Source organism: Lissotriton vulgaris, chromosome 8 (assembly GCF_964263255.1).
Source record: "Lissotriton vulgaris chromosome 8, aLisVul1.2, whole genome shotgun sequence".
Lineage (NCBI taxonomy): Eukaryota > Metazoa > Chordata > Amphibia > Caudata > Salamandridae > Lissotriton > Lissotriton vulgaris.
Genome location: NC_141696.1, coordinates 993,052,340 through 993,079,583, shown reverse-complemented (window position 1 = coordinate 993,079,583; position 27,244 = coordinate 993,052,340). Strand labels below are relative to the sequence as shown.

The following is a 27,244-nucleotide window of genomic DNA, read 5'->3' as shown; positions in this document are numbered from 1 at the left end:
TTTTTCCCACCCTCTTGTCCGCTCTTACCTGCTATCGCAGCTCATTGGGTGCAGGGCACTCATTTCTTTTTGCTGGTGAGAGTCTGCCAGCTCCAGTGATGACCATGCTGGGTCACTCGTTGTTTTTTTATAGCTGAGCACTTGTCAGTTCCTCTGATTTTCTTGCTGGGCCACTCATTTGGTCTGTATAGTGCCCAAAACCCACCCTGCATGGCAATGTTTTACAAATGGTTATATGTGGGATTAAGCATGCCCTGCCCTACTTTAAAAGGATTTTGCAGGTTATCTAGGAGTTCCGTGAGCACATAGAAGAACGAGTCTGAAGGCAGAGTTTCTTTATAAGGTCCTGGATCTCGGAGTTGACTTGAAATATCTTTAGAATGTATGACGGGGGCTACTTTATTCCTTATATTACATGGCCTTTCCCTCAAAAACTCTTCAATCCTTGTGTTTCTAAATCATGTAAGGGACATAGGATGTTTCTAAACATGAAGAAAGAAAGTGGACTAATTAAAAAATGAATACATCAAAAAGCACTTGGAAAAATATATTACATTCAGTTTAATAGAATTCAGATTTAAAACAAAAGTAGCTCAGACGGTATGGATACATGCGGAGAGACTTTATTTGCTGTAATTTAGTAGCAAAATAAGAAACTTGTTATCATAAAAAACTCCTTCTTTTTTTAACTGCAACATTAAATATGCTCTGTGGCCTGTGTTTCCGGTCTGTTCTCTGGCAGCGAGCATTGTGATGTCAGAACTGAGCAGTAAAAAATTATTACAGTTGAGCAGCTATGTCATTTCTTTAATACAGGAGAGTAGGTCCGTCACAAGTCACTTGTGTTAAGGAAATTGGAGAATGGATTTTATACAGGGATTGCAGGCTCCCTTGTATACTATAGTGATCATGCATAACCTTTTAAGATTTTTTTTAATATGTTTCTTTGAGTTTTAAGTTAAACAGAGAAAGCAACAATAAACCTATAAGATCACAGAGTACCAGTATTGAAGTTCTCAGGACATTATTTGTATATATCAGATAATCTAAATACTTTTACTTAAAAAATGGCTTTTGGGCAAACATTTTTGTGTTTGTTGCTACCACTTTGTTGACTGTAATATTTGTGTTGGGAATTTATTTTGTATCAATTTTCTGCTACATCTTCCCACTATTCTTCCCATCTATCCCCGATAGTACTGTGTTTGCAGGGCCAAGCCCAGACTTCTTATATTGAGAACGCAAATATGTTCATTCTGCACTTCTACCCTGCAACACTTGGGGGTGTCGACTTCCTCCAACTCTGGGCTACGATACTGTTCTTCAGTGTTAATCTTAATCTCAGTTGAGCCTTCTCGGCCTCTGTGAAACTCATCTTCCAGAAAGTTTAATCGGGTAATCTTGGGTTTGGTTTAATTGGTTGTTTTGTTATGGCACAGATTGTATGGTATATTCCTCTCGAAGGGCACGCTTACTGGGAATTTCCAGACCATGTGGAGAAAGTCTCCCACCTCTGCCCCACATCTCAGACAACCTGGACCAAAATCTTTCTGAAAACAGTCTCTCTGGGTCAGGTAGACTCTATGTAGGTACTTCAACTGTATTAAGCGCAGTCTGTTCATGATTGCTGCTTCCCTCTGGGCCTTAAATGCAAATGTCCTTTCCTCATCTTCAAGTTGGTTAGTGTCTTTCTCCCAGCTTTTCCTAAGCTATTTACCTTTTGAGCTCTTGACTATGTAGTGCCATTTTCATCATAAGCATCGCTACTACCTCAATCGCCACTAGCACCAAACCCCTTCCCATCATTGTCAGCACCACTACTACCACAATTGTTACACGGTTAATGGGGTTGTTTATATTGGAACAATGAGTGTTTGATAGCGTTTTGTGTGAGTGGTACTGAAGGGATGATGTGGGTGTGTGTGATTTAGAAAAACAAAAGTAAGACCTATTGACTTTACCATGATTCTTGTTGTTTGGATAAGTATTCGAGTGAATGTTCGTTTCAAGTTTATCGGGGTGGGATGGAGTGTTTGAAATGGTGAAAATAATACAAATTGCCAAATACCCTTGTTTTTAACAGAATTTAGAATGAGGATGCTTTAATTCTGCAGTTTTGCTAAGATTTCAAAGTCTTTGTCTATAGTGCCTCCTGTTGTGCTTCTTAAGGTTTCAGCAGTTTTAAGGGGTCATGGCATTTTCAGGAAAGTATGAGCAGGCTTCTAACTTATTGAGGTTTCTCAAAGGGTAGTATATTACAGCGCCTAATGCATGTTTTTCAGAAATTCCTTTCTTCTTATTGTTTACTAATTACAGTTCAAAGTACATTGCATAAAATGAGAAGCATGTCAAAGCACTTAAGTATGAAACATTCCCAGATATTATCTTGAGTCCAGGTTACGTGCTGTCGCGCCACGAGGCAGACCAGATTCTGTATTAAAACACTCGGGCATTGGTGTGTTGTGGAGATGGTTTACACAAAGTAATACTACGCCACTGCTATATTTGGTCACACAGGGTAGAATTTATCACATTGTGCAGGGGTATTCCTTCCCCTTGTTGGCTGCTGATACTTCTTCTAAGATCTTTTCTTTCAGATAGAGGACAAATGGTTGCTTTAGGTGAATATCAGACTAAACCTTTTGAATTGCCCTGGGGTGTCTCAATCGGGTCCTCCTGGAGTCCTACGCTTTTTACTGTGTACGTTACTTCATTGGCCCCCATTATCAGTGCATTTGGATTCGGTCTTACCTCGTATGCTGATGACACCCAAATTGTGGTGTCGCTGCTACCTGGCCAGGAGGTAGGATTGGATAAACGCTTCTGAGATTGTATGGTATCAATGGGGAGTTAGATGGCAGAGAATTGCCTAAAACTCGATACAGGCAGAACCTAAGTGATACTGTTTGGCAAGGAGACCAACTTCTGGACACCTAACTGGTGACACGGCTCGATGGGCACTCTCCCTATGCCTTCAAAAAAGGTTAAAAACTTGGGAGTAATAGTGGATGAGAGACCTACCTTTGGTGACCAAGTAAATTCAGTGACATCAAAAACAGCTTATGTGTTTATTACAGTCAGGAAAATACTGCCGTTCTTGCCGCCGGGTAGCCGGCAAACAGTGGTCACGGCTCTGGTAATGTCGAGGTTGGACTATTGCAACAGCCTTTACTTAAATATTCAACAAAGATTCCTGAATAAGCTTCAACTGCTGCAGAATGCAGCCGCCAGACTACTTACTGGCATGTCCAGGTTCTCTCCCATATCCAAGGAAATAAAAAAACTGCACTGGCTCCCGGTAAAGAATTGAGTGCTTTTTAAATCCCTCTGTTTGGTTTTTAAAGCGCTTCAAGGGATAGGGCCAGACTATCTCAAACGACAGTTCACTTGGTACATCCTGAAAAGAACACTGCGCTCACTGAGTGCCAAACTGGTCTCAGTACCACACACAAAAAAAGCTTTGTGAGGTGGTAGAGGTTTTGCCATCTGTGTGGCAAAAGCCTGGAACGATTTGCTGTTTCACCTGGGAAATGCCACGAATCTCCTCACTTTCAGGAAAGGCTTAAATACCTGGCTCTTTGCTAAATAAATACTCTGTCCTTCAGTTTCTTGCCCTCAGGAGTTGTAACTAGCGCCAGGACACCCCCCGGTAACCCCTGCGATTTTAAATATATCATTAACATAACCTAACATACAGTTCCCTCCAATGGAGAGAGATGCACATGGTCTAAACGCTTGGACCACTGTGGCCGACAACACCCCAGGGGCACCCTACTAGTGAGTGGGTCACGGAACGAGTAGCCCCTACACACTGTTGGTGGCCATATTGTGGACTTTGCTGCATTGATCCACCAGTTCTGTGATAAGGCAGTGGATTACATCGCTGGTGAGCAGGGGTTGGGCGCATTTGCATGGGCGTATGAAACTTGAAAATAAGCCCCGCGGCCGTTATGGCTGCATTCCCAGTACTTGTGATGTTAAGTGAGGAGGCGGCTCTGATGTGCAGGGGCAGGTCGCTCTGGTTTTAGGTAGGATAAGCCACCACCGTCTGATCCTATTCTGCATATGCAGGGGGTACCAAGGCACTGATTTGGGGCATTGCGCAGCTTGCTCATGGCCACACTGAGACCATTTGCCTAGAAGGCATTGTTGGGCCTCCAATGGTAGCACGTGGTTTCTGCCTTCACTCTGGTCCTTGCACCAACCAGAACTGCGACATGCTATTGAATTTCCTAAATTAAGTTAAGACTTGGGAGCTCAATCAGAGATGTTGTTCTGTGACCAGTTACACTCCTGTTACTCAAAAGTGAAGTTAAGGAACATAGAAATATCCTTTAGTTTCTTGGTGTGAGCTGCATACACGGGTCAAAGCATGTTCCATCAGCTTACTACTACCATTTGTCTTTATGTATGCACCACTAGTCGCGGCCTGTCTCCTGCCAAAGGGGGGGGGGGGGGGGGCCGGAGATGGAAGCTGGGGGGGGGGGGGGGGGGAATACTCGGGGGACAAAATAAAAAAACAAAATTTAAAAAAAGAAATGTACCTGACCGCTGCCACCTCCACTGTCCGCTCCCTCTTGCTCTTCCTGATTCTGGGACAGGCTCCGGGACTGCACTGCGGCCAATCATGACGCTGCAGGAAAGCAGTATCAGGATTGGTCTGAGCGACACAACTTTGCACTCCCAGGCAGACTAGGAGCCGGTGCCTGCTTTCTTCAGCCCCAGCACCGCAGCGAGGCTGGAGAAAGCTTCACTGGGCCTGAGGTGATTGGCTGGCCTGAAATGAAAGGCCAAACACCCCATGCGCAGTGAAGAGACTAGGGAGTGCACTAGCACTACCCCACCACCACTGTGTCATCCCCCTGGATCTTCCCCCAAGATTCGTCAGAGTCCTGGGGGCCAGTCCAGGGGATTAAAATAAAACGTTAATAATATGGATTAGAAACCAGGTGTATTTGCGAGTGGTGGCAGGGGCGGAGGAGCGCCACTGCCCCTGCCAATAGCTGCAAATAAATGGAGGGTTCCGCGGCTGTGCACCACCCTCTGGTTTGTGATTCTGTCCAGTCTCTTGCACTTGAGACATTTTTCAGAGCTCTTTCCACTGTTTTTCAGGTTTTTTCAGATGTCTGATTTATTTAACATCTCTGCTCTCGAGTCATCAGTCCCTCCCACCTTTGAACATTCTAGCGCATTAAGATCTAGAATTGAGCAGTAAGTTACTGTAAAACGAGGCTTGCAAGTCTCATGGGAATCGTGAAGCAGCATATAAACGATGTACTGCGGGAAATAGCTGTGTAATTGTGGTTGGAGTTTCATCTCATCTAGGGGTACATAGCAATGAAGCGAGTTTTTTCTCTTTGGGGCTTTATGCAATGTCATAATTTAGTTGTGTATAAATATAGCTTCTAGACACCGGACTGCCTGGTCACAGGAAGCACACTGAAGTCTATAACATTTAGGTCTTTCCCTCTTGCTTGCCAGGGCATTTTTGGATGACTTGAGTAGGCTATGAGGCGCCGCAGAAAACCAGCGTTTGTCAATTTCAGTTTAAGTCAGTTCAAATGTTGCTTCCTTTTATTATTTAAAGGTCGTTTTTTTCCCTAAACGAAGCGAGTTCTGGTTTTCGAAGGCAGCAATTTACCAAAAGTACAGCATGTGAGCAGCGAGCATCTTTCAGATTAAAACAAGACTCGAGGGAAACGAAAGGAGGATTCCCGAACATACACATTCATTTTTAAGGTCTGGGGTTAGCGAAGACCTTTTGATTTTACTAAAATGATATGTATTATATACTTAGTCATAATAGTTTTCTGCCACCTCATCTCATCCATTGGTCTGTTATTATCATTAACATATTTATTCTGCTCCCACCGCGTGGGACAGTCCTCTTCAGCCACTGGCTAATTTCACTGTGTGACAGCATTCTACCCTTTTTTCCAAGGAGCACATCCACACACAAAGTAGTTCACTTCAGTGCTAGCGACTACTATTGGAATGTGTTCTCTTTAAAACCCAAAAATACTTTTCTGTTACCCAATGTTTATATATATATATAACCATGTGAACAAGGCAGGTATGCCGAAACGCGTCATGCTTTTATAATAAAACACCCCTGAAAGGCTGATGACCTAATCTGCTCCTGTGTCGGTGTCCGGTTCTTGGAAAAGAAATCGGGTGTGGTTGGAATATATATATATATATATATATATATATATATATATATATATATATATATATATATATATATATATATATATATATATATATTTTATTTAAGATTGACGAGGGCCTGGTAGCTTCCCACAACATTAACATTTTACAAAGCCATGACAAAATAAGCATAGGCAAAAGTCTGGCATCCAACGGCTGACCGATTTTGGTTTTTCCAATGGTTGTTGTACTTGACCACTGGTCAGAAGATAACCCAGGTAGTATCTTATAATACTGTCTGGGCTAATTGTTGCTCGCCATTGTTGGCATTGAAGTAGGATGAGTATCCTGCTAAATGCTTATCCTCTGTGACAGTCCACATCCGCGTTAATTTGGGTAACTACATCAATGGAGCCCAAACGAAGTGTGCTTGAACTTTCTTTATTAAGGCTCTTGTTTGGAAATGGAGCGTTTATTCTTATTTGTTTTATGTCTTTTTAAATATACTTCTATTTTATTGAAGGAGAATGTTGACAATCGGCGACTTAGAGTTTCTCATTTGTCCTCTTTTCTGTTGCTATAGGCCAATCTTTTGGGAGTGCTCACATGCGACTACGATTCTTACACATGTTAGTTTCCTCCATTTGCCTTTCCTTTCCATGGTAAGGCTTTTTGTGTTTTTGCTAATTTTTTGCATTTGTGCTGTTTGTTTGAACGGTGCATGTGTGCAAATGGCATTGACTCCTATCTGGATAATTCCTCAAAGACGTTAGCATAATACGTTTGACGTTCATGAAAATTTGAAATGAGTGAAGCAACAGGTAGAATGCTCATGAAAGCTATTCCATGATGAGGAAAGATGCTGGTAAATACACACACAACCCGATGCACATGCACACATTTTCAAGATGTAGTCTTTCTACCAGTTGCACTCCTTGTATCTGAAGTATCTTTCTTCCATCCCTGAGCACATGCTAACGCTCCTTTCGATAGCGCTGTTCTCATAGTGCACTATAATTTCCCCTTGAAGAACATTTGCCTTTCACCAGGCAAACTCGACCTATGACCCCAAAGGGGCTTGGTATTTCTTATATCCAAGGTTCCGGTCTCAACCCAAACCTTTTATATCTACAAAGTTAGTTTTTAGTTTATTAGTTTATATCCTTCTAAGTTGAAAACCTCGAGCAGGCACTATTTCTTGCTGGAGTTCACATACAGTTTAGATACACCTTATCAATGCAGCATTTATATAGTGTTTACTGCCCTTATGTGGGCTTTGAAGCGCTTGCCTATATCCTGCCGCATGCGTCTTTTCAGAATTGTAGTGGTACTAATATCCTCTTATAATGCACAGGACATTGTTGGATAGAATGATTTAATAACTTTGAGATAGCTCCCTCCAAAACAGACCAAAATTGTTAACTATCTCATGGACTTAAAATTATTCATTAGTAATTAATAACCTCGAACTGCATTTTGAGGGGTTTGTTGATAAATAAGCTTGGTAGACTTGTAAAACATATGTTAGTTTTGTCAAAATTACCAAAAACAAAATTATCCAGGTGTTCTCTTTCTGTTGACTCGAGAATAAAGGCTTGCAAAAGATGTCTCAATTCTTAGATGTTTATTTGAACTCTGGTAGTCTCTTTTGTAAAACCGCCTACTTCAAGTTGATAAATGAGATGACAACCCCTCCAGTGCCTATAGTGATCGTGAAAGCTGTTGAAATGCTTTAACACATTGATTATCCTGTTTGACTTTTTTAAAGTCCACTCTGGCACGGACCTTGTGTGACTTCATATCACCATAAACAATGGGCAATAATGTTACTCGACTGAATAGTTCTGGCTTTATCACATTCCGAGGAATGTAAGGTTAAGTTGACCTTTTTGTGGTTGAATCTTCTCTCCTGCGGGTTGCACATAGATTTCTGGATCAGATACATTAGCCCCCTTAGAGGCTACTTTGTAAAATCATGTAGCTTATTTATTTCTACAGAACATTTATGTTCACCAGCTGTACCAATAGTACAGGGAATTAAGGCAGATGCTGCTTTCACATGTGTGAATGTAACTTTTTCCTGCTGAAAGGTTCCATCCACACATTCGCTTCTGTACAGCTGAATCGTCTGTTCTGAGCGCTCTACCAAAGCAGGGGTTCTTTCTGCATGTCCCCAATCCCAGGGGCATTCCTGCTTTGAACCATACTAGCTAAATTGTTTATGCAGTAGATGTTTATGTGCAGGAGGTACCATTACTTATTTATTCGATGCCAGCAGGATGGATCAGTGAGTTAAAATATTGCATGCTGAAACATGCGGTTGTTTGCTGGCCACATGTTTTAATCCACACAAGCAGACTAAGCCTTCCATCCTTCGATTGGTGAATGTACCGTTGCATTCGCGATCATCAAATGTTGTATACAAAATGCAAAAACGTAGAATGAGGTGCCTTTTTAAAATATTTTTTAAAGTTAATAATATGAGTATTTTGATGGTGAAGTGGGTGAGCATGCAACATCATGGCCGCAACAAAATGTGTATCCAAGCCTAATGTAACCACAATTCAATAAAGCAGAACATACTAGTAGTCCAGGTTTAATCTGGTTTTATTGAAGAAGTAAAGTAATCTAGTTTGACAAAAAGCATGCACGCCAGCCTGCAAACTGATGGAATGCAATACTTGCCTTAAGTACGCCTTTACTCCTGCCTCTGTTATTTTCTACACTTTTTTAACCCCTTCGATGCTTATGACGAGCTCAGCTCGTCATCAGCCACGGGGGGGGCGTGTGCGGATGACGAGCTGAGCTCGTCATCTAACACGGCTTTTAGAAAAAAGCCGCGTAGCGCGAAAATAACCGCTGCAGCGATGCGGTTAAAGTAATTATTTTCAAACAATTTATGTAAAAAGTAATACACTTGGACAGTGAGTATGCTCGGACAGTACTAACACTTTATTATGCTAGTCAGTCACAATGAAATAGCAGCCCAGGTGTAAATTTAGTTCTCATTTCATACACTGTTCTTCACTTCTGTAGTGCCCCGCAACCTCATATTACCAACTTCTGATTCACTACTGTTGTACAGAGATCCTACATGGTTGGTGTTGCCTTTCACTTTGAATCACAGCAATATTATTTTACTATGTTTGTTTTCCTGTCGTTGTTCCTTATTGCTCATGTTAATAACTGGAAATTACACAATCTTTCTGCTATGACGGACTTTTAGCCATCCTCGATCTTCAGAACCTGTACTGCTAGTGATTGTGACTAGGATGGTGAGTAATAAATGTGATTAATACACAGTGTAATTTTGATCCCATTCGAAAATTCCATAGGAGCGCATCATAATCAGGCATAGACCTAATACGTTCTGTGTGATTGTTTTGAAGGAGAATGGAGTATTGCATTTTTAATGTACTCCACGTGAAGAATTGTTTATAGAACGTGACTAATAAAGTTCTGTGAGACATTCACATATTAATGTGACAGGAGAAGATAACGTAAAATGTGTCTGAGATTAATAAAATAGAATGTGTATGTGTAGACTAATGTTTAACATTTATATGTGTAACAAGTACTATTTCTGTGCATTTGGAATTTAATCTTCGTAATTCTTTACAATTTGTTTATGTATTTTGAAGCTGCATCTATTGTATGTGTTGAAATGTGCATGTATTCTGTAACCCTGTGACTGCTAAGTTGGCAAGAGTGGGCCTTGAGAAACCGTTCAGTTCAAGCTCATGTTTAGAGTTTAACATGTAATTCGTATTTAATCTTCAACGTAGCATGTGTTTGCTTTTATTTTGTTTCCACTGCTGGTGTGGTCAAAGCCTAATTAGTTAGCATAGAAGGGCTTTGTTTTCATTAGATAGCAAGGTATGGGAAGACTAAGTTTGGCAGGGAGAAGTGTGGTAACGAGCAAGAAGTCAAGTTCTCATGTAGGAGGAAAAGTTGCAATTTATCCATGTGGGAAAGGTGGTGCAAGTATCATGTTGTGCCGGAATCATGGAAAAGAACAGTTGCAACTTATTGATGTTGGAATGGTGGTGCAAGTATCCAGTTGGGCGGGAATCATGGAAAATAACTAGTGAAAGTCACGTGAAATTGCATTTTTGAATGCAAGTAATATTTTATGCTGTAGCTTGAAGAGGGACAAGGGAGACATTTTAGGACTTAACTGGGAGCATATCTAAGTGTCCACATGTGTGGCATTATGCTACGTGACGCATTGTTGGAGTGGCTTCTGCTGAAGACTCAGACAGCTGACTCCTTTCTGATTTCACCTTTACTAAATGCTTCTTAGTCTAGGGTTGCCCCTTTAAGGCATTGCATGGGAAGATAGCTTGCTCATGCTTATTTTAGAAAATCATTTGATGCGGTTTAATACTCAGTTCTTTTTCCTGATCATTTGCATTGCCATCCTAGTTAGTTGTCTGCTTTGTATTATATAAGATAAATCTCTTCAGGAGATTTGTACTCATTTGGTTTGTTTTGTACTTCTGTATGATAATGTTGAGGCTGGTCTATATCCATTTGTTTCTAAATTTAAAACTAAATCCTACTAAACTCAGATTTTGTTGTCGATTTGGATTATTGTGTGACCAAATTGGTTACACTGTATTGAAAAATTCAAAGTGATTGTAATTGTTTTCTCCTTCTTACCGCTCAAGCTGCTATCAAGATCATTGTATTGGAGATAAAATGTTTGTGTGCCCAAGCTCTTGCATACTTGTGATCTGGAAAGTGTTATATTGCCAAATGCAAATGGGGTTCCCATCTAAAAGTCAAATTGCGTTTTCCCCCCCAAACCTTTTAGACATTTCTCTTTGACCAGCTTGGTTTACCGTAGTGTCTGCTTTGTTTGATTTAAAAAGCTGTTTTGATTTTGCGGCACTATGGTAACCAGGGTACCAGAGGCTGTAATTCAGGATATATATATATATATATATATATATATATATATATATATATATATATCTTTGACATCATGGTTGATCTCGTGCCCAATGATGGGTTAAGAGGCATCCAAAGATTTCTCGATGTTACGGAGCGCGGATGCCATAAAGCATATAGAAATAATATAGCAATTTAATAAAGCTGTCAGGAAGGCTCAGTGAACTGAATGCTCAGCGCGGAGACTTGTGCAGGTCTGCTAGCCATGAGTGCTACCCTGGTAAGGCCTACTCAGCCAGCCAACCTACAGAGGCGGATTAAGTTCTGTACCATTACACTTTGGGTAATGGCAACTCTGTTTACAGTGGTTAACAACTGCAGAGGCGCAGTGTGAAGCGCTAAAAAAAAAAGCTTTATTTGATAAGCAAGTGTTAACCAGGCCCAAGACTTTTTAGACTGCTGTCCTGTTTTAAAGGTACAACGATAATTACTTTGTCAAGGTATACAAGTCTGGTGAACGCGCTCTTACATATGGTATTTCGGATTACCAGTCCTCCACAGCTCTCAGAGGCATACATTTAGGGCAGTAATTCTTCAGAAAGCAGGGTTGTTTGTGTTTGTTATTCTCTCAGCCTCGCCCATATTCTGGTATGTGTCTGCACAGGTTTCATATACTATGAGAGACAAAAAATACAGTCTTGAGGCGGAGCCGAGTGTACGCCTTGGTTGGCATTTTGAAAGGTCTATTGAAGAAGTATGCGTGCTGTACGTCACTGGCTTTGTTTCGTCTTTAACGGATCAGGCCTCGACTAAAGAATGCTGCTTAGCGAGAGAATCGCAGCACTCGGAGGTAAGCCGTTCCTCCATTGGTCTCGGCGGAAAAAAATGTACGGTATGTGAACGGCCTCTAATTAACGTCACGTGTGCCCAATGGGCTTCTAGGCTCGCTCTCCCGCGTGCCACACGAATGCCTGCGTCTCGAGCTGTTTTGAAGGAACGGGCCGTAGAAGAGGGGAAAAAAACTCGTTGTTTTCATAATTATCTTTACGTTTGAAGATGCCTTTATAGCAATTTTATTTATTAAGCAAATAAAACTTGAATGTCCGAAATGTTTTCGTTTCTACAATTTACTAACCTGGAATCGGTCTAGAAAACTGTCTAGGAGTCCTTGGCCTAATAAGAATGACCGGGCGCCCTTCTGGTCATCTGTTACACATTTGGGCATTGCATGAGATTCCACCCGGCAGTATATGTCTGATTATGACCTTATATAGTTTAAGAGCCCTCCTTTGAAATCATCTTTACATGGATGTAAAGAGAGGTCGTGTTCGAGCCTGCCTTCCTAACGAGATTCTTGAAGTAAATTTCAAGCAACCTTTTTTTTTTAGTTTGGAGTCCTGCTCATAGAAAAGTGTGCAAATGCCGTGTAGAAAGTAGGCGCAGTGTTATGGAAACGCTTTACTTCACAACCAACTTTGTAAAATTGAAATATTGCTAGATTTCCACTTTTGCACATCCCAATGAACGCTCTGTATTGTATTATTTTGTTGAAAGGGATCCACACACCACTGCCCTGGGGTTCCCTTCCTGCTCAAGCACTTTATACCAGTGAAAGGGATGACTGCAGCCAGGGTACATGCTTGGAATCTTTTTGGTACTAGATGAATTTGTCCTTTTTTCCCCAATTTTATCTCTAATGCGGAAAAGCATTCGAAATACAGCAACCGCTGAAGCAGTTTATGGAATGAAGATTGGTGGTCGGAAAATTTACTTCGCCATAAAGATAAACCTAAAGGCTTTCATCCTCTTACCCACCACACCTATAACACATGCGCAGTCGTAGATTTAAGTCTTAACTTGTCCTATTTTCTATGTGAGACGGATGTTGCAGTGATCAGTTTCATATTTTACTAGTCTGCCATAGAAATATCACCTCCTGAAATACCTTCTTGATTTGTGATGGAATTTTATTAAATGTTTTTTCTTTCTTTCTGGTAAACTTAGTGAGAACAGGTTTAACTGAACTGAAAAACAGTTCTAATGTCCAAGGCTTTACAAAGAGTTGTGTAACATGAGGGATAGCTCTGCAGTCTGTCTTCATTCCGAGCAGTCTGTCAATGCCATTTTTATCAACAAACCTACAAATACGTGTCACATGCCAGGAACAAAAAGTAGTAGAGGACGAATAAGTAGGCTCCTGGATCGGTTGTCCAGCAAAGGTAAGTACCTAGTGAATAGAGCAAAGAAAGGGAGTCGCAATATGGCATCGTCCTTTTTCACCCTGCCTTATGTTACTTTCTCCCTTGTGCTGTTTTCCATAGGATAGTTGAGGTGCTCGACATAGTAAGTGAGGTAAGGCCTTGGTTATTGGGATTGATGTTTCAGCCAGGTCAACAAAAAGTTTGCTTTAGCTTAAAACAGATCAAAAGTTACTTTAAAAAACACCACAGAGGGTGTTGTGCAGTGGCAGACTCTTTGCAAAGGTTAACTGGTTAACATGATTGGCACATTTCAAAGGTAAAGCGTTTTCAGTACTGCCAACTAATGGTTTCAATCAGCTGCCCACCTACATGCAATTTATTGCGGCATAGGACTGGTTTAGATTTTCTTCCTCTGTGCTCCATCTTCTGTGGCACCTTCCACCTTGATACCACGATTCAGATTTCAAGAGGATGCTGCACTCTTTCTTTAATTAGTTAATTCATTTTAGTTTTTGATTGCTGTAGTTCGTGCAGGCTGTAATAAGGTGTGTGTACCTGACAAATTAGTGCCACTGAATGTGCTACATTGCGCCGTATAATGTGCTTTTTCGTACAGCATGGCTTAATCCACCCTTTCACATAATTTTTGTTCTACATTGCCCAAAAATTCCTTGATCCTGGGTATGGCTGACATATGATTGACTTACCTACAGTCACCAGACCTTCGCAGACTATTGCCACATGTGAACACTATTGATTACCTCTAGGTTAGGCCATTTCCCGGTGCTGGCACTGGGGCATAATCGCTCACGTGAAATGTTTTACTGTACCTTTAAGAGACCCTGACATAATCCGCTTTCTCTGCTGAAACCTTGTTATGGGCTAATCTTTGCGAGGCAGGAAAGACCAGCTTTCCTTTGTGAGGCTTGCTCAGCCTTGCTTGGCATTGCTGCAGAGATCTGTATGGAACCTGCACCTCACAACCTGGAATAATGTGGAGCTACTTCAGCTGTTCATCCTTCAGAGGTGGAAAAAATATGCACTGCTAAGATTTATCAGCTGTTTTAGGCCCATGGTAGGTGATCTCTGTATAACAGATGATTTCATCAACCATGGCACTTTCAAGCTTTGAAATTTAAATGGAGTTCAAATTGCGAGTTGTGTGTGGGATAGTTAGGCAAAATCCGCGTGACCAGTGGAGTTAACATTGATGGACGGTTTCTAGGCATGCAGGTTGTTGTTTTAATCTGAAAGGGCCATCCGGTGTAGGGAAAACAGTTCTCATTACTCGGTTTTGCATCTTCGAGTCAATAACGATAGGCCTTCTAGGACGCTGCTTTTGTTTAATGTGGCTGTTGGTGTTTTGAGCTGTATTTGGAATGTATTCATCGGATGCTCTCTTATTATGTATATACTAAAATGAGTGCCAAATCTAATTTACCCTAAATATCATTTGATTAGCTGGAGTTCTTCGAGGATCAGTAGTTGTCCAGGTATCCTGTGAACAGTGGATCCAAGATACCTTTGGGTTTAGTCTCTGGCTTTTCCACTTAGTTGTGTGATCTTGGCCAAAACACATCTCCCTTTCTTCCAGTTCCCACATCTGTCGAATTGAGAGCACAATATTGATTTTAAATGCTGTCCTAATTGTATTACTACACAAAAACATTCTGAAAATAAAAGGATTTTGTGATACATTTTCTGACCGTTCCGCACCCCTCCTCGTTCTCAGCAGTTGTCTTTAGTGTTTTCCTGTTTTAACTCTGAAGCCTTTGCTTTCACCACGAAAAACAAAGTAATTTAAAGGGTTTCATAACCATTGCAAATCATTTTCAAGAAAGTTGGCACTCCTGTTGGTCGCACTTTACCAAGGGAGCCCTTCCCTATGTTTCTGTTTAAAGTCTAGTGTTCCTCGTTATCATGCAGTTTTGCTTAGCTACACACCAGGTTACCTCAGCAAAACCACAAAAGATGTACTTCCCCCTTCCAGGATGCCAAATGCTGCTCCACATTAAGGTAGTCAATCACAGATTGGATCATGAAGTATTGATAAAGCTGATTGTTATGATTCAAAATGCAAGCCAGCCCTTAAGATTTATAAATGCATGCAATGATGGAAAAACAAAACAAAAACAGATTGTTTTGCGTATACAGCGCACCTAGGAGATGACTATTTTTGTGTGTTGATGCGGTGTTATTTTGAGATGTAAAATAGTCCCTGATGCATGGCAAAGCAAGCTCGCCCTAGGAGGCGAAAGAATACACCGAACATCTATTACCATGTTGCGAGAGAGTAATACTCCTTTGAGTGGAGCCATTGACCACTTTGTGCAACAGGAGGGCCTGCAAAAACTGCACTGTCAAACCAGACTTAAAAACGGTCACCACGCTGAACACTAAACTACTGTAGACTTCCCAGGAATACATCCTTGATTGTCATGCTGAGACCCTGTTTTTAACTATTTTGTGCTCTGTTCTGCTGAGGAAATTGTTCTGCACTATAAATGTTTGGGTAAATCCTTCATATCTGAACCATCGGCGTCCAATGGCGGGCCAGACCTAAACCATATTTTGAGGTAAACAATATAAGCAATATATTTACTTACAGTGAATCTCAGTAGCATCCATTTACATAGTGGAGCTGGTCCACCTGGACAATTTTCAACACCCAGGACCTGAATGTATAGTTTTGTGATTAAAGATTAAACATTTTTGTTCATAGCTTTTATTGTTCAGGCCAATATAACACCAAGCATAAATAAAGCAATTTCTGGATCAGTAATGTTATCCTAAGGGGGAAAACGTATTGCATTCAGGCACTTGACAGCAACTTATGGGACCCTTCTCTGGGACTTAAGGGGAGTATGGGGCATGGTCCAAGGCCACACTAACAGTTGAGCTCAAGAGGATCTGGGGTATCTGGGTGCAGAAGTGTATTACAGCATCGGGTGCCCATTCACTTTAATGGGTGTCGGTCCGGTTGGAAAGAGGCTGCAAGCAGGGACAGGGAGCCAGTCCAAAGGAACTCACAAGGGGAGGGTGTTTGACCCTTCAGTTGCTCGGGCAAGTAGGGATACCTTTGGTCCGCTTTTTGAGCTGTGGTTCTTTAGGTATAATGGTATCTTCTGGTTTTGCGTGCTGGAGTCACTCGTGGTTGGAAGGGTATGTAGAAAGAGGCTGCAGGCAGCAACTGAAAGTCCAGTCTGGCCAGACCCAAGGATAGGCTTGGCTCTTGTGGTTCTCTGGACCCCATGGGCACTATCACTCCCTCTGGCTGTGGGGCGCAGGTGCAGAGGCCCTTAGGGTGGCAGCGGTCGGAGACTCTCTCTGACTTGGTTTTTGCTGAAGAGGGGCAAACAGGACAGCTGGGCCACTCGCAATGTGGGTTTCACTGTCCCTGAAATCCCTCGACATGCAGGTCGGTTTTCCTCTGCATTGGTGTCCGGACTGAACATAAAGAGCCTTGGCTGAGGCAAGGGGTCGGGTTCCCCAGGTATCAGTACTGTGCGGCTCTGGTCGGTCCTGGCGTCCCCACACTTGAAGGGAGAATGCATCTGATCTGTAGGGCACAGTGACCTCTTCACATGTGTCTGCAGCGTCTGTACTCCTGTTAAGCGGCAGGTCAAAGAACCGGTTCTCGCTTCTTTTTGTGCCTATGGCTGCAGGCGGACAGCTCCTCCACTCCAACGCAGTTATTTGGCGAGTTTTGAAGCACTGGTAGCCCTCTGGGTTTCTTGGAGTCTGCAGAAAGGCAGGATGAATCGGTTAATCCACGAGGGTTGGGTGCAGCTGGCAGGGTTGTAGCTAGGTCAGTTGTGCTCCTCTGTTCATGAGTCATCAATTTTCAGTCCACTTCAGATTTGATGGACCAAAAGAAGAAGTCTTGCCATCCGGGGTGCCACCTAAATACTGTATTTAGGGGTGTTACAGTAAATGTCAGGTAGCAGGCAGTTGTCTACCTACCTTTAGGGTGACTACACCCTCTATATGACTATTTCCTCTGGGAAGTGGGCATAACCCTGACCCAGAGGACCTCATTTCACTAAAAACCAAGATTGAAGAATTTTCCCTGTCCTGTTCACTTCGGGTAGCCCACCTTAGGGGTGGTACTAGCTTGAGTGTGAAAACACCTTCTGTCTAGCTAGTTTTTCCACCAGTCCTGGTCCCAAATGGGCCATGGGAAGGAGATGGGCATTTCCCCTGTCTGGGGCAAGCCAGGGTTGCATATCACAGGTGGTGGAAGACTTTGAAGCCTCCTGCTTTGAAATGCAGATTACTAGTCATCCTGTTTGGATGAGTTGATAACACTCTTCCAGAGCCGGCTTGGTTTCCGACCTCAGAGGGCCTGGGCTTTCACCTCCAGGGGTCAGAAAAGCATCTGTGGTAGCAGGCTGGACAGGACCAGTCAGCCAACGCACTAGTGGTCAATAGGTTTTCAAGGGTTATCTCTAAGTTACCCTCTGGGTACATGTATCAATAAATCAGTGTGGGTTTATTAATACAAGGTGTTTGATACCAAACACCATAGGTTAAAGTGAAGCCATTGTGTAGCTGGGGAACATGTTTTGACTAGTGCCCATACCTTAAGATGGCTTCCCTGTCCGCTGGTACTCTTAGGCCCCTGTGCTGGCCAGTTCAATTACTATCTGCTCATGTAGATCTGTCCTCACGTGTAATATAATGCACCCTGCCTTAGGGCTGTAAGGCCTGCTGGAGGGGTGACTTAGAAACATCACATGGAGTGTTATGGGACATTGCACACAGGGTGTGTGCCATGTCACGTTTAATCTTTTTTAGCGCAGCTTGTCATGCAGCGTGCAGTGGCACTCTGCAAGGGTTTGGTGCTGGGTCCCGTAGAATGGAACAATATATACTGCAGCTATTAGGGACCCTCTTTGGTGCCTATGCCCTAGGTAGCTGGGGTGCCACTTACTAGGGACTTACAGAGGTGCTAAAGGCCTAGTCAATTGGGGATCAATCGACCAGTGTACTTGTTTTGGGGAAGGAATATTGGTTCTGTTAGCAGGAACCCAGTGCACTTCAGTCAAAGTTTCATCAAATACCAGGCAAAAAGTGTGTAGGGGGTGGAAACTTCTGCAACAAAAACTCACTTTCCTACAGGTAGTATTTATGTGCTACTTTCCTCTCTGGGTGTGTGCTTATGGCCGCTAAATTTCCCACCAGTTTGGCAATGTAAATAAAGTTTCAGAGCTGATGGACTCATTGCCCGTAAATGGAAATCTACAGATTTTATGACGATCATTTCTTTCCTTCCTCAGTTGCTCATTAACTACCAGAGTGTAATTTAGAAATCACCTGACATGGACTGCGCTCCAACTTAGATGAGCAAAAGTCGCCGTAAAACGAAAGCAGCGAGTTCTAAACTTGTAACCTCTTCATTGGCTGTCTGCAATAGTCCCACTGGCAGGGTTAAGATAATGCTACCAATATTTTTTTGGGGGTTGTGTGTCCTTAAATTCCTTCCTTTAATATTTATAGATGGGCTTCATTTTTTTTTATTGTCCAGATACTGTCATAGTTAAAACTTGGTAACTATAAGACTTATATGACAAAATAATTAATGTTAATAGCTTTGTGAGGGTCACATCTGAAACATCCTTTTCTGTTTTTGAAGTCTTGACAGCTAAACATTTTGATGGAACGTCAGGATAATTTGTTTCATTGCCAGCTTGATCTCTTTAGGATAGAATCCGAGAAACATTAAATAGAAAAAGCTTGGCATCTGAAAGACTATTGCTTAGGCTCTGCAGATGAAAGTAGTGTTATAAACACACTGTATTGTAAATATATAAATGTGAGCAAAATTGCCATGGAGCGATCGAAACGCGTCAGGGCGGACAATTTTCTGTTTAACAATGAGGTGCTATTTGAAATAAATAAGAATTGCAAAACATCCTTGATCGTGTGGTGGCAGGCTGTTTTGTCAGAGGTGCCAGTGCCCCTAAATGGGCGGGGGGGGGGGGGGGGAGGATTTGTGTGTATGTATATATTCACTGAGAAAAACAAATGTTATAGTTAGGTGAAAACGTCAGTTAAAATTTCACATGTTAAACAAAAAAAACGTTAATTCACTAGTTGTAGTTTACTGATATATAATCACACCCATGCCACAATGCACTGCTTATATATAAACATTGTTCGATTAGTATACACCCAATTCACATATTTAATTTACTTGTATGTTCCTTGTAGTGCGGTATACTATATATCCAGGGCCTGTAATTAAATGCTACCAGTGGGGCCTGCAGCACCTGTTGTGCCACCTATCTAAGTAGCACTCTAAAACTTGTCCCAGGACTACCATGCAGCCAGAACGCAGTATCGCACAGCCATGTCGACTTGCCATTTAAACCCGCCTTGCCAAAACTTAAGCTCCTCTTTTAATACATACAAGTCACCTCTAAGGTAGGCCCTCGGTAGCCCATAGGGCGGCAGGGTGTTATGTAATTAAAAGGTAGGACATGCACTTTTAAGTTTTACATGTCCTGGTAGGTATATGTGCCCAAATTCATTTTCACTACTGTGAGGCCTACCCTTCCTATAGAATAACCTTGGGGATTCCTGATTACATTTTATATGCTGTATTTCCAAATTGAGAGGAGGTAGATTTGTCATGTTTGGTACCTATGGAATTGTAATGAAAAACCCTCTTTAATGATAACGTTTGAGTCTTCATTACAATTTTGAAAATGTCACTTTTAGAACTCTCACTTAGACCCAACCTGAGTGTGTCCTGAACCTCAAAGAGGTCTCCATCCACTCCTGAACCCATGATTGTGGTGCTAAAGATACCCACATGGTCTATTTCCTAAATAGAAATTTGGCTGTGAAGTGCTTTGAGAACCAGGAGAAGACCATGATCAACCTGCTCGCTTATACGCCTGAGGTGCATCCTTGGTCGGATTGACTGCGGCTTTTCACTATGTCCTCCGCAGCAGTAAATACCGGTCTGTGGCAGTGTCTTTTCATTGGCCACAGACTACTTCCAGGTACTTAAAAATTTTTTTTTTGGGGCATACCCTCTTTTAGAGAGCGTGTCTCTGCAGTTGTCTCCAGCTGCCATGTCTTGATTTCGCCATCCCACCCCCTCTCATTGACTATAGTTGATGCTCCCTACCACTTCCTCCCTCCGAATGTTGCTTCCCACATGTCCCTTGTGTTTGTTTACCACCCTCTCCCGCTGTCAATTCTCGCTACTCTCTCCCTCTTTCCTCGCGCCTCAATGTCTGTTTGTATATATACCCCACCTCCCGTTGTTGCTTCCCACAGTTCCCTCGTGTTTGTTTGACACCACCCTCCTGCTGACCATTTATGCTGCTTCCACCACCCTCACACCTCCGGGTGTCTTTTTGTGTTTATGCTTCACTGCAAATTGGCAAAGTCTGTAAGCTTTGCCTAAGTAAAATCTATTAGCTTTGCCAAAGGTTCTATGATGTGGTCAATGCTGGCCACATCATAGTATATTTTTTTACTTTATGCCATGTTGCACATCAGCTCCGCTTCTGTGCAACATGTAAAAAAAATTGACAAAGCCAATAGATATTGCATAAGCGAAACCTATTGGCTTTATCAATGCTTGTTTTGTTTGAGCTGTGAAGGTTCTTGCCACACTTTTCATTTTCATTCCACCCGTGGCTCCCACAATTATTTAAAACTGGGTGAGCCCTGTGGCCATGCCGGCTACCCTCTACCATCAGCCATGGTCTGGTACTAGGAAGAAGTATGGCTCTGTGGCCAGGGCGACTGACACTGGATGCTGGGGATCACGGTTCGATCCCTGGCCCCGGCGGCAGGGGGTCTGCCTAGCACCATGCGACTCTGGGCAATAGCTCGCTTAATCTTCCAAACAGCCCCGGCGCCGAGATACCCCTTCGGGGGTGATTCATGCGCTATACAAGTACTGGGTTTACATTTACTGGCGGAAGCCGCCTTGAATGATATGCTCCTGCCTGGCGGAGAGCAGCCGTTGATCTTAGCTGCTGGGCGGGAGCAGTCTTTTGTTTCATGCCGACCGGGGTGTGGATAGGGAGATGTATTTCTGCTCCCTACCCTCTCTGAACCTTTTTGTTCCAGCCAGGTGGGAGCTGGTAAGTCCTACCGGGCAGTGAACAGCATGTCCAGGAGCTGGGGTCCCTTGGTCCTTTGTGTACGTCCGGCCCTGTGGATGGGGTCACAGGGCCATACCTTGTCTTGGGGAGGGGGTGCCCATATGCCCCTCCAGAATATAATATGGGCGCCCCCTGGGGATGGAGCCACCAAGGGCCATACCATGACTTGGGCGGGGGGGGGGGGGGAATGGGGGGAATTACCCCACTCCCCTCCAAAAAAAAATACAGAAGGCCTTGGGGATGGGGTTCCCCAATCCATGCCTTGGCTCGGGAGGAGTCCTCTATGCCCCCTTCCACAAAAATAATATGGCTGACTTTGGGGGATGGAGACGCTGGGGCCTTTGGATATCTTGGGGAGGAGTGTACACAAACAACACGCTCACCTTTAATTTTATAATGTTGCGTAGACACACTGGCCCTAATTGAAAAGGGTCGCCTTTTATTTTTTATTTAAAAAATATGTATGTTATACTGTGTTTCTGTTACAAAAAAAAAAATATATATATATATATATATCACAAAGAAATGCACCAGAGTCCGGATATGTAAGCTTTATTTCAATCAGCGCAGGCAGCCTCAGGCACGATGCACCTGACTTGTTTCAGCAAGTAGCTTTTATGAAAGGTTTAAGCATCATGGAGTGCTGTGTACACGGTGTGATAAATGTTCGTGAAAAATCACATGACTGATGGCTCCCATACTACATATCCCATAATTCATCTTGGGCCGCTGTGGAATACATGTGTAATCTCAATGAAGTTTCACCACATGCGAACCAGACATGTTGTTGCAGGTAAGTATGGCAAACCAAGAAGCTGGTGCACACGAAGTCTGTATTGCTGCCACACAAATGTCCATAAGCGCTTTGTCCGGAGCCTGCCAAGCTGAGAGTGCTCTCCCTCGGCTCCCTTTCCCATCCAGTACTGCAATAATCGGCAATAACCAGCTTCTTGGTCCACTCCACGATGCTTAAACCTTTGATGAAAGCTATTTGCTGAAACGTGTCAGGTGCATCGTGCCCGAGGCTGCCTGCGCTGATTGAAATAAAGCTTACATATCCGGATTCGGGCTCTGGCGCATTTCTTTGTAAGGTGTTACTTGGCGGGAAGCGCTGTCTCCCGTCTTAGTCAGAGCATATATCTATATCTATATCTATATCTATATCTAAATGTAAATGTAAATGTATAGGCATTTATATAGCGCACTACATACCCGGAGGGTCCCAAGGCGCTTCGACCGCTGCGAAACCCTTCCTGGCTTCCCTGAGAGATGGTCCCTTAATGGGTATCTCCAGGGTGAGACCAGGCATCCCCAGCGGTCTGGTGGGGCCGTTAGTGAAGATGAGGCAAGCTAATGCCCAGAGTTGCCGAGTGTGATCGCTGATCAGAGTGGGCACCGAGGCGAGAGAATTATCGAGTCCGCTGACCCTGGTCCAGAAACCTGCCGCGCCGGGAATCGAACCCTGGTCCCGGGCCGTCCTCTGCTCTCGGGTCTGCCGCCTCTAACCAGTGATCCACACTACTTCACTATATCTATATCTATATCTATATCTATATCTATATCTATATCTCCCTGGGGGAGCAATGGGGAACATGGTATCACAAGTCCTCCAAAAGCTTCCATGCATCTTTGTTGATGGGAGATAGCCTATCAGATCTTATCTTTTGATCTGTGGGTCCTGTAGTATTACATACATTTAGAACCTTATTTTCTTAGAACAGATTGCCAGCAAATCACAAAAGGGCACACTTTCTAGGTCAATATTTAGCTTTTTTCCAAATTTGGTGTAATTCCGTTTGGCAGTTTTTCCATGGTAAACTGTGTGGGGGATATGTGTTTTGGGCCCTTCGTTTTTCTTGACCCCTGCTTAATGGCTCAACCAAATTTTCCCAGGAAGGAGCTGAATTGGTTTAGACTTTTCTTGTAGATAGTTTTGTGAGGATTCGTCAAACAGCACCAATGTTGGTAGCAAATCATAACATTTATTTTCTATGTAAACCTGGTCCTAACTATACACCATGGCAACCACCACTGTGGTCGGTCTGTCTGTCTATCTCTGATGAATACGAAGGTTAATGTACCATTGTTTGCTTTAGTTACAATACCGTAACATGTTTTAATAAAACAGAAATTAACTAAAAAACACAGTTAAAGTGCAGGTATTGTTACCCTGCCACCCATAACTGGCCCAACAGGCATGCAAGCCTCAACTCTGACAAGAAAAGAAATGCTCATGACCGCACCCTTAATAAAATAAGTGCAATTACAATTGTTGTAAGAAATTTTACTGATGAGATTATAAATACTCTAAGCACTACGAAAGACACAACCGTGTAATATTATAGAGTAATTTGTTGAAGTATGTGTCATTTAATTTTGTTGTCCTTTTCGGTGTTCTTACATAGTGGCATAAATATGGGGAGGTTAATAAACATTTCATTTGGTGTGGAGGTTATGGCTGCGGGGCTGTTGTGCAAGTTATGGATATGATGGTCTTGGAAATCATCCTGAAAATAATTGAGACCTGCTAACTAAGTAAGAAATCACACTGTGTGAGAAGGGGGCGGGGCCTCATGCTGAGAAGCACCTAAGGGGGACTTGTGCTCCCATCCCCAAGCCCTCTCCTTAAAATATAAATATATTTACAAAAAAACTTTCTGTGGTCATTGTGCCACACCCCTTAATGGATGTCGGCAATTCAAAGCCTCTGAAAATTAGCTGAAAATTCCCTGTTTGCAATGGTTTTTAGCTCGTTTTCCCTTCCACCTTTTGATATCAGCTTCTCACTGGGTGCCCATCAAGGAAGGGAGTGGATATGTGTCACATGGCGGCATTGTGTGGGTTGGCAGGCCTGATAATTGTAATATTCATGAGCAGTGTAATTGTTATTGGACAGACTAGTGGCTGAGTGGGTCTGTCAGAATTTAAACATGTGACAACTTGGTTACACATAGACCTCTGGTGGAGATGCATTGAGTCCCCGGAGTTATTTGCTATGGTTGATCTTGTGTCTTTCAAAACAGACCGAAACACATGTGATGTGACATTGCCCTACATGCATATTACATTTTTATTTCAATATTAAAAATGCAGTATATGTCTCCATAAGTCACTTCAATCCTCCATAATTGGACATCTCCCACAGCTGACTGACTCGCTTACCCCCACATATGGGCCCTGATACTAACCTCCTCATTCAAACGTCTTTAACTTAGTCGACCTAGAGGTGGTGCAATCGTACGGCGTAGAATTAGTCTCCTACGCCGACGATACCCAACTGCTTATCTCCCTGTCCCAAGCTCCCACTACAGCTGCTGACAACTTTAAAACCTGTATGCAGGATCTCGCAGGTTGGATGACCCAACACTGCCTGAAGCTAAATGGCTCTAAAACTGAGGTTTTAGTGATAGGAGGGAAGGATGCCAGCTGTACTAAAGAATGGTGGCCATCCTGTCTTGGACCGTTACCCACTCCTTGTAAGGAAGCTAAGAACCTGGGTATCTGGGTTGATCCCAAACTTTCTTTCGATAGCCATGTCCTTAAAGTTGTAGGGAAATGCTTTGGGGTTATGAAGACCCTCAACCGCACTCTGGACCTCCTTCCTCTTGAGGCCAGACGAACCATGACTCAAGCCCTAGTGACCTCACGAATAGACTACGGCAATGTGCTACTTTTAGGAACTACGGAAAAGAACATCAGGAGACTGCAGGTGCTCCAAAACACGGCAGCACGTCTGGTCCTCAGACTACCTAAAAGAGCAGCCTCTAAACCTACCCTGGCCACTCTCCATTGGCTGCCTATAAAAAAGAGAATCCTATTTAAAGCGCTCGTAATGTGCTATAGGATCACCTCGCACAAAGCTCCTCCCTACCTGTCAGATCTGGCCATCCCCTATGAGCCTAATAGAACCCTACGCTCTAGGGGAACAGGCTTACTCAAGATCCCCCGCATAAAAAAAGCCAGAATGGGAGGCCGTTCCTTTCGTGTGTTGGCAGCCAACAAATGGAACTCGCTCCCAACGATCATTAGGCTAGCGGACACTGAAACTAAATTCAGAAAACTCTTGAAGACCTACCTATTTTCCCTCTAGTGTCCAGCCTTTTTTTTCACTCTTCTGACTCTCTCTCCACAGCGCGGGGACACGCCGGGACGGCGTCACCAGGCGCTTTATAAACCCCTTTATTATTATTATTATTATTGAAGGACAAGTGTTTAGTAATACTCAAGAATCGCATAGTTATGTTGAGCTATAATTGACCATTGTGTCTGTATTTCACAATGTTTCTAGCATAAACCCTTTCAGTTTAATGATTTATCTTGAGGAGATAGATGGATCTGCTCCATTTTGACCCAAACTGGCCGTTTTCATCTTTGATGTGCATAAACAATGTGGTGTTCTACAGAGTTGATGTGATTGTCACGGTTTGTGGTTCACATGTGACGTATTCATGCATTTGGATGGCTATTTGTCTTTTTTCATGTTTGAGCGCTCTGCACCACAAGGTATGGGCTTGAAATAAAATATTGAATTTTGATAATTTAAATGGCTTGGGTTCGAAATTTGACCATTCTCTAAAGCGTTGCCGATGTCTAAGCGTTGAATACCATCTTATGAATTTAGTGAAACCCGTTTGCCCTACATTGTTGTTTGGTATAAAAAACCTTTGTGAAATTCCTGAATGTCTGACGTCAAACCAAGTATTTAGGGTCTAAAGTTATGAAATGTTGAATACCTTTATTATCTAAAAAGACCCACATAATTGTTTTGTTCTCATTTGCAGGAAGTTACTGGAAAAGATTTTGGGGAGAAGGATTTTCGATCAGCCCTTGAAAATGGACTTCTGCTGATTGAGTAAGTAGTGCAGTCTGGGCTTTAAGTGGGGTCGGATCCTCCAGGTCTGAGACCCATCAGCCATTTAAAACTGACAGTGAAACGGATCTTTTTGAGCCTTTTAATTATGCACTTATTCTCACATGTAAAAACACTGATTGGTTTCTGAACGCAGACTATAAAAACTGTTTAAGGTCATCCATGTCAGGAAAGTAGTTCCTGTTTACATTTCTCATGTTTTATATAATCTTGCATCCTATTAGTGTGTTTGTGTTTCTACGATGTCGTGTTTCTGTATTTCTTTTTGTGCAGCAATAAAAGAAAATGCAGTGCTTACAGGTGAGTGTGCGTGTTGTCTGGAGGGGGTAGTCGAAGTTACTGCAGGAGACAGTGAAAAGGAGGGCGCTGAAGAGAAGTAATGAAGTATGAGAGAGTTATAGGTGGGAGGTTGTGAGATAAGGGAGGGGAGGGTGGACTACAGAGGAAAGCGGTGTGATTGAAGGGAGGAAAAGGGGGGGGGGGAGCACGAGCGAGTGACAGAGGTGGCTTTCATTTTGTTCAAGGTGGCGTTTTGCACAGAAATGAAAACCACATTACTAAAAATACTTAGATACATCAAAGGAAAATTGTTTCAAAAACAATTTCACTATATCAGTCTTCAAATGCATTTACACACACGATGTAGCATATTACACTTTATTACTGAGGCACAGAAAATACGAACTTAAAAGATTGTCCTACAAATGCACTTGGACAACATAGAGGAATCATTAAATACAAATATGCATGGATAGCAGACACCTCTAGGGCAACAGGCATTGTGACTATCTGTGTGAGAGTTGTTTACTTGGGACACAGGTGTGTAGGAAAATAACTGCAAAGGGACAGCACAAAAGAACTATCTTCACAACGTTTATTTGTGTTGCCAAAAGTAAGAACTCTAGTCCTTGTATAAAGAACTGTGTTCTTTAAAGTTCTTTGACTGTGAGTCACTTTCATAAACATTAAGTTTGCTTTAAAAGCTGAGAGTGAGAAAAACA

At 42.6% G+C, this 27,244-nt stretch overlaps 1 protein-coding gene across 21 annotated transcripts in view; it reads left to right on the top strand.

Moving 5' to 3' along the window:
• Window positions 1-27,244, top strand: part of LMO7 (LIM domain 7) — a 501,535-nt gene that overhangs the window by 128,358 nt on the left and 345,933 nt on the right. For all 21 annotated transcript variants that reach the window (XM_086934883.1, XM_086934880.1, XM_086934882.1 and 18 more), the window contains exon 2: window positions 26,155-26,225. In XM_086934883.1, the coding sequence (XP_086791009.1) occupies window positions 26,155-26,225 (71 nt within the window). The remainder of the gene's footprint in view (window positions 1-26,154; window positions 26,226-27,244) is intronic.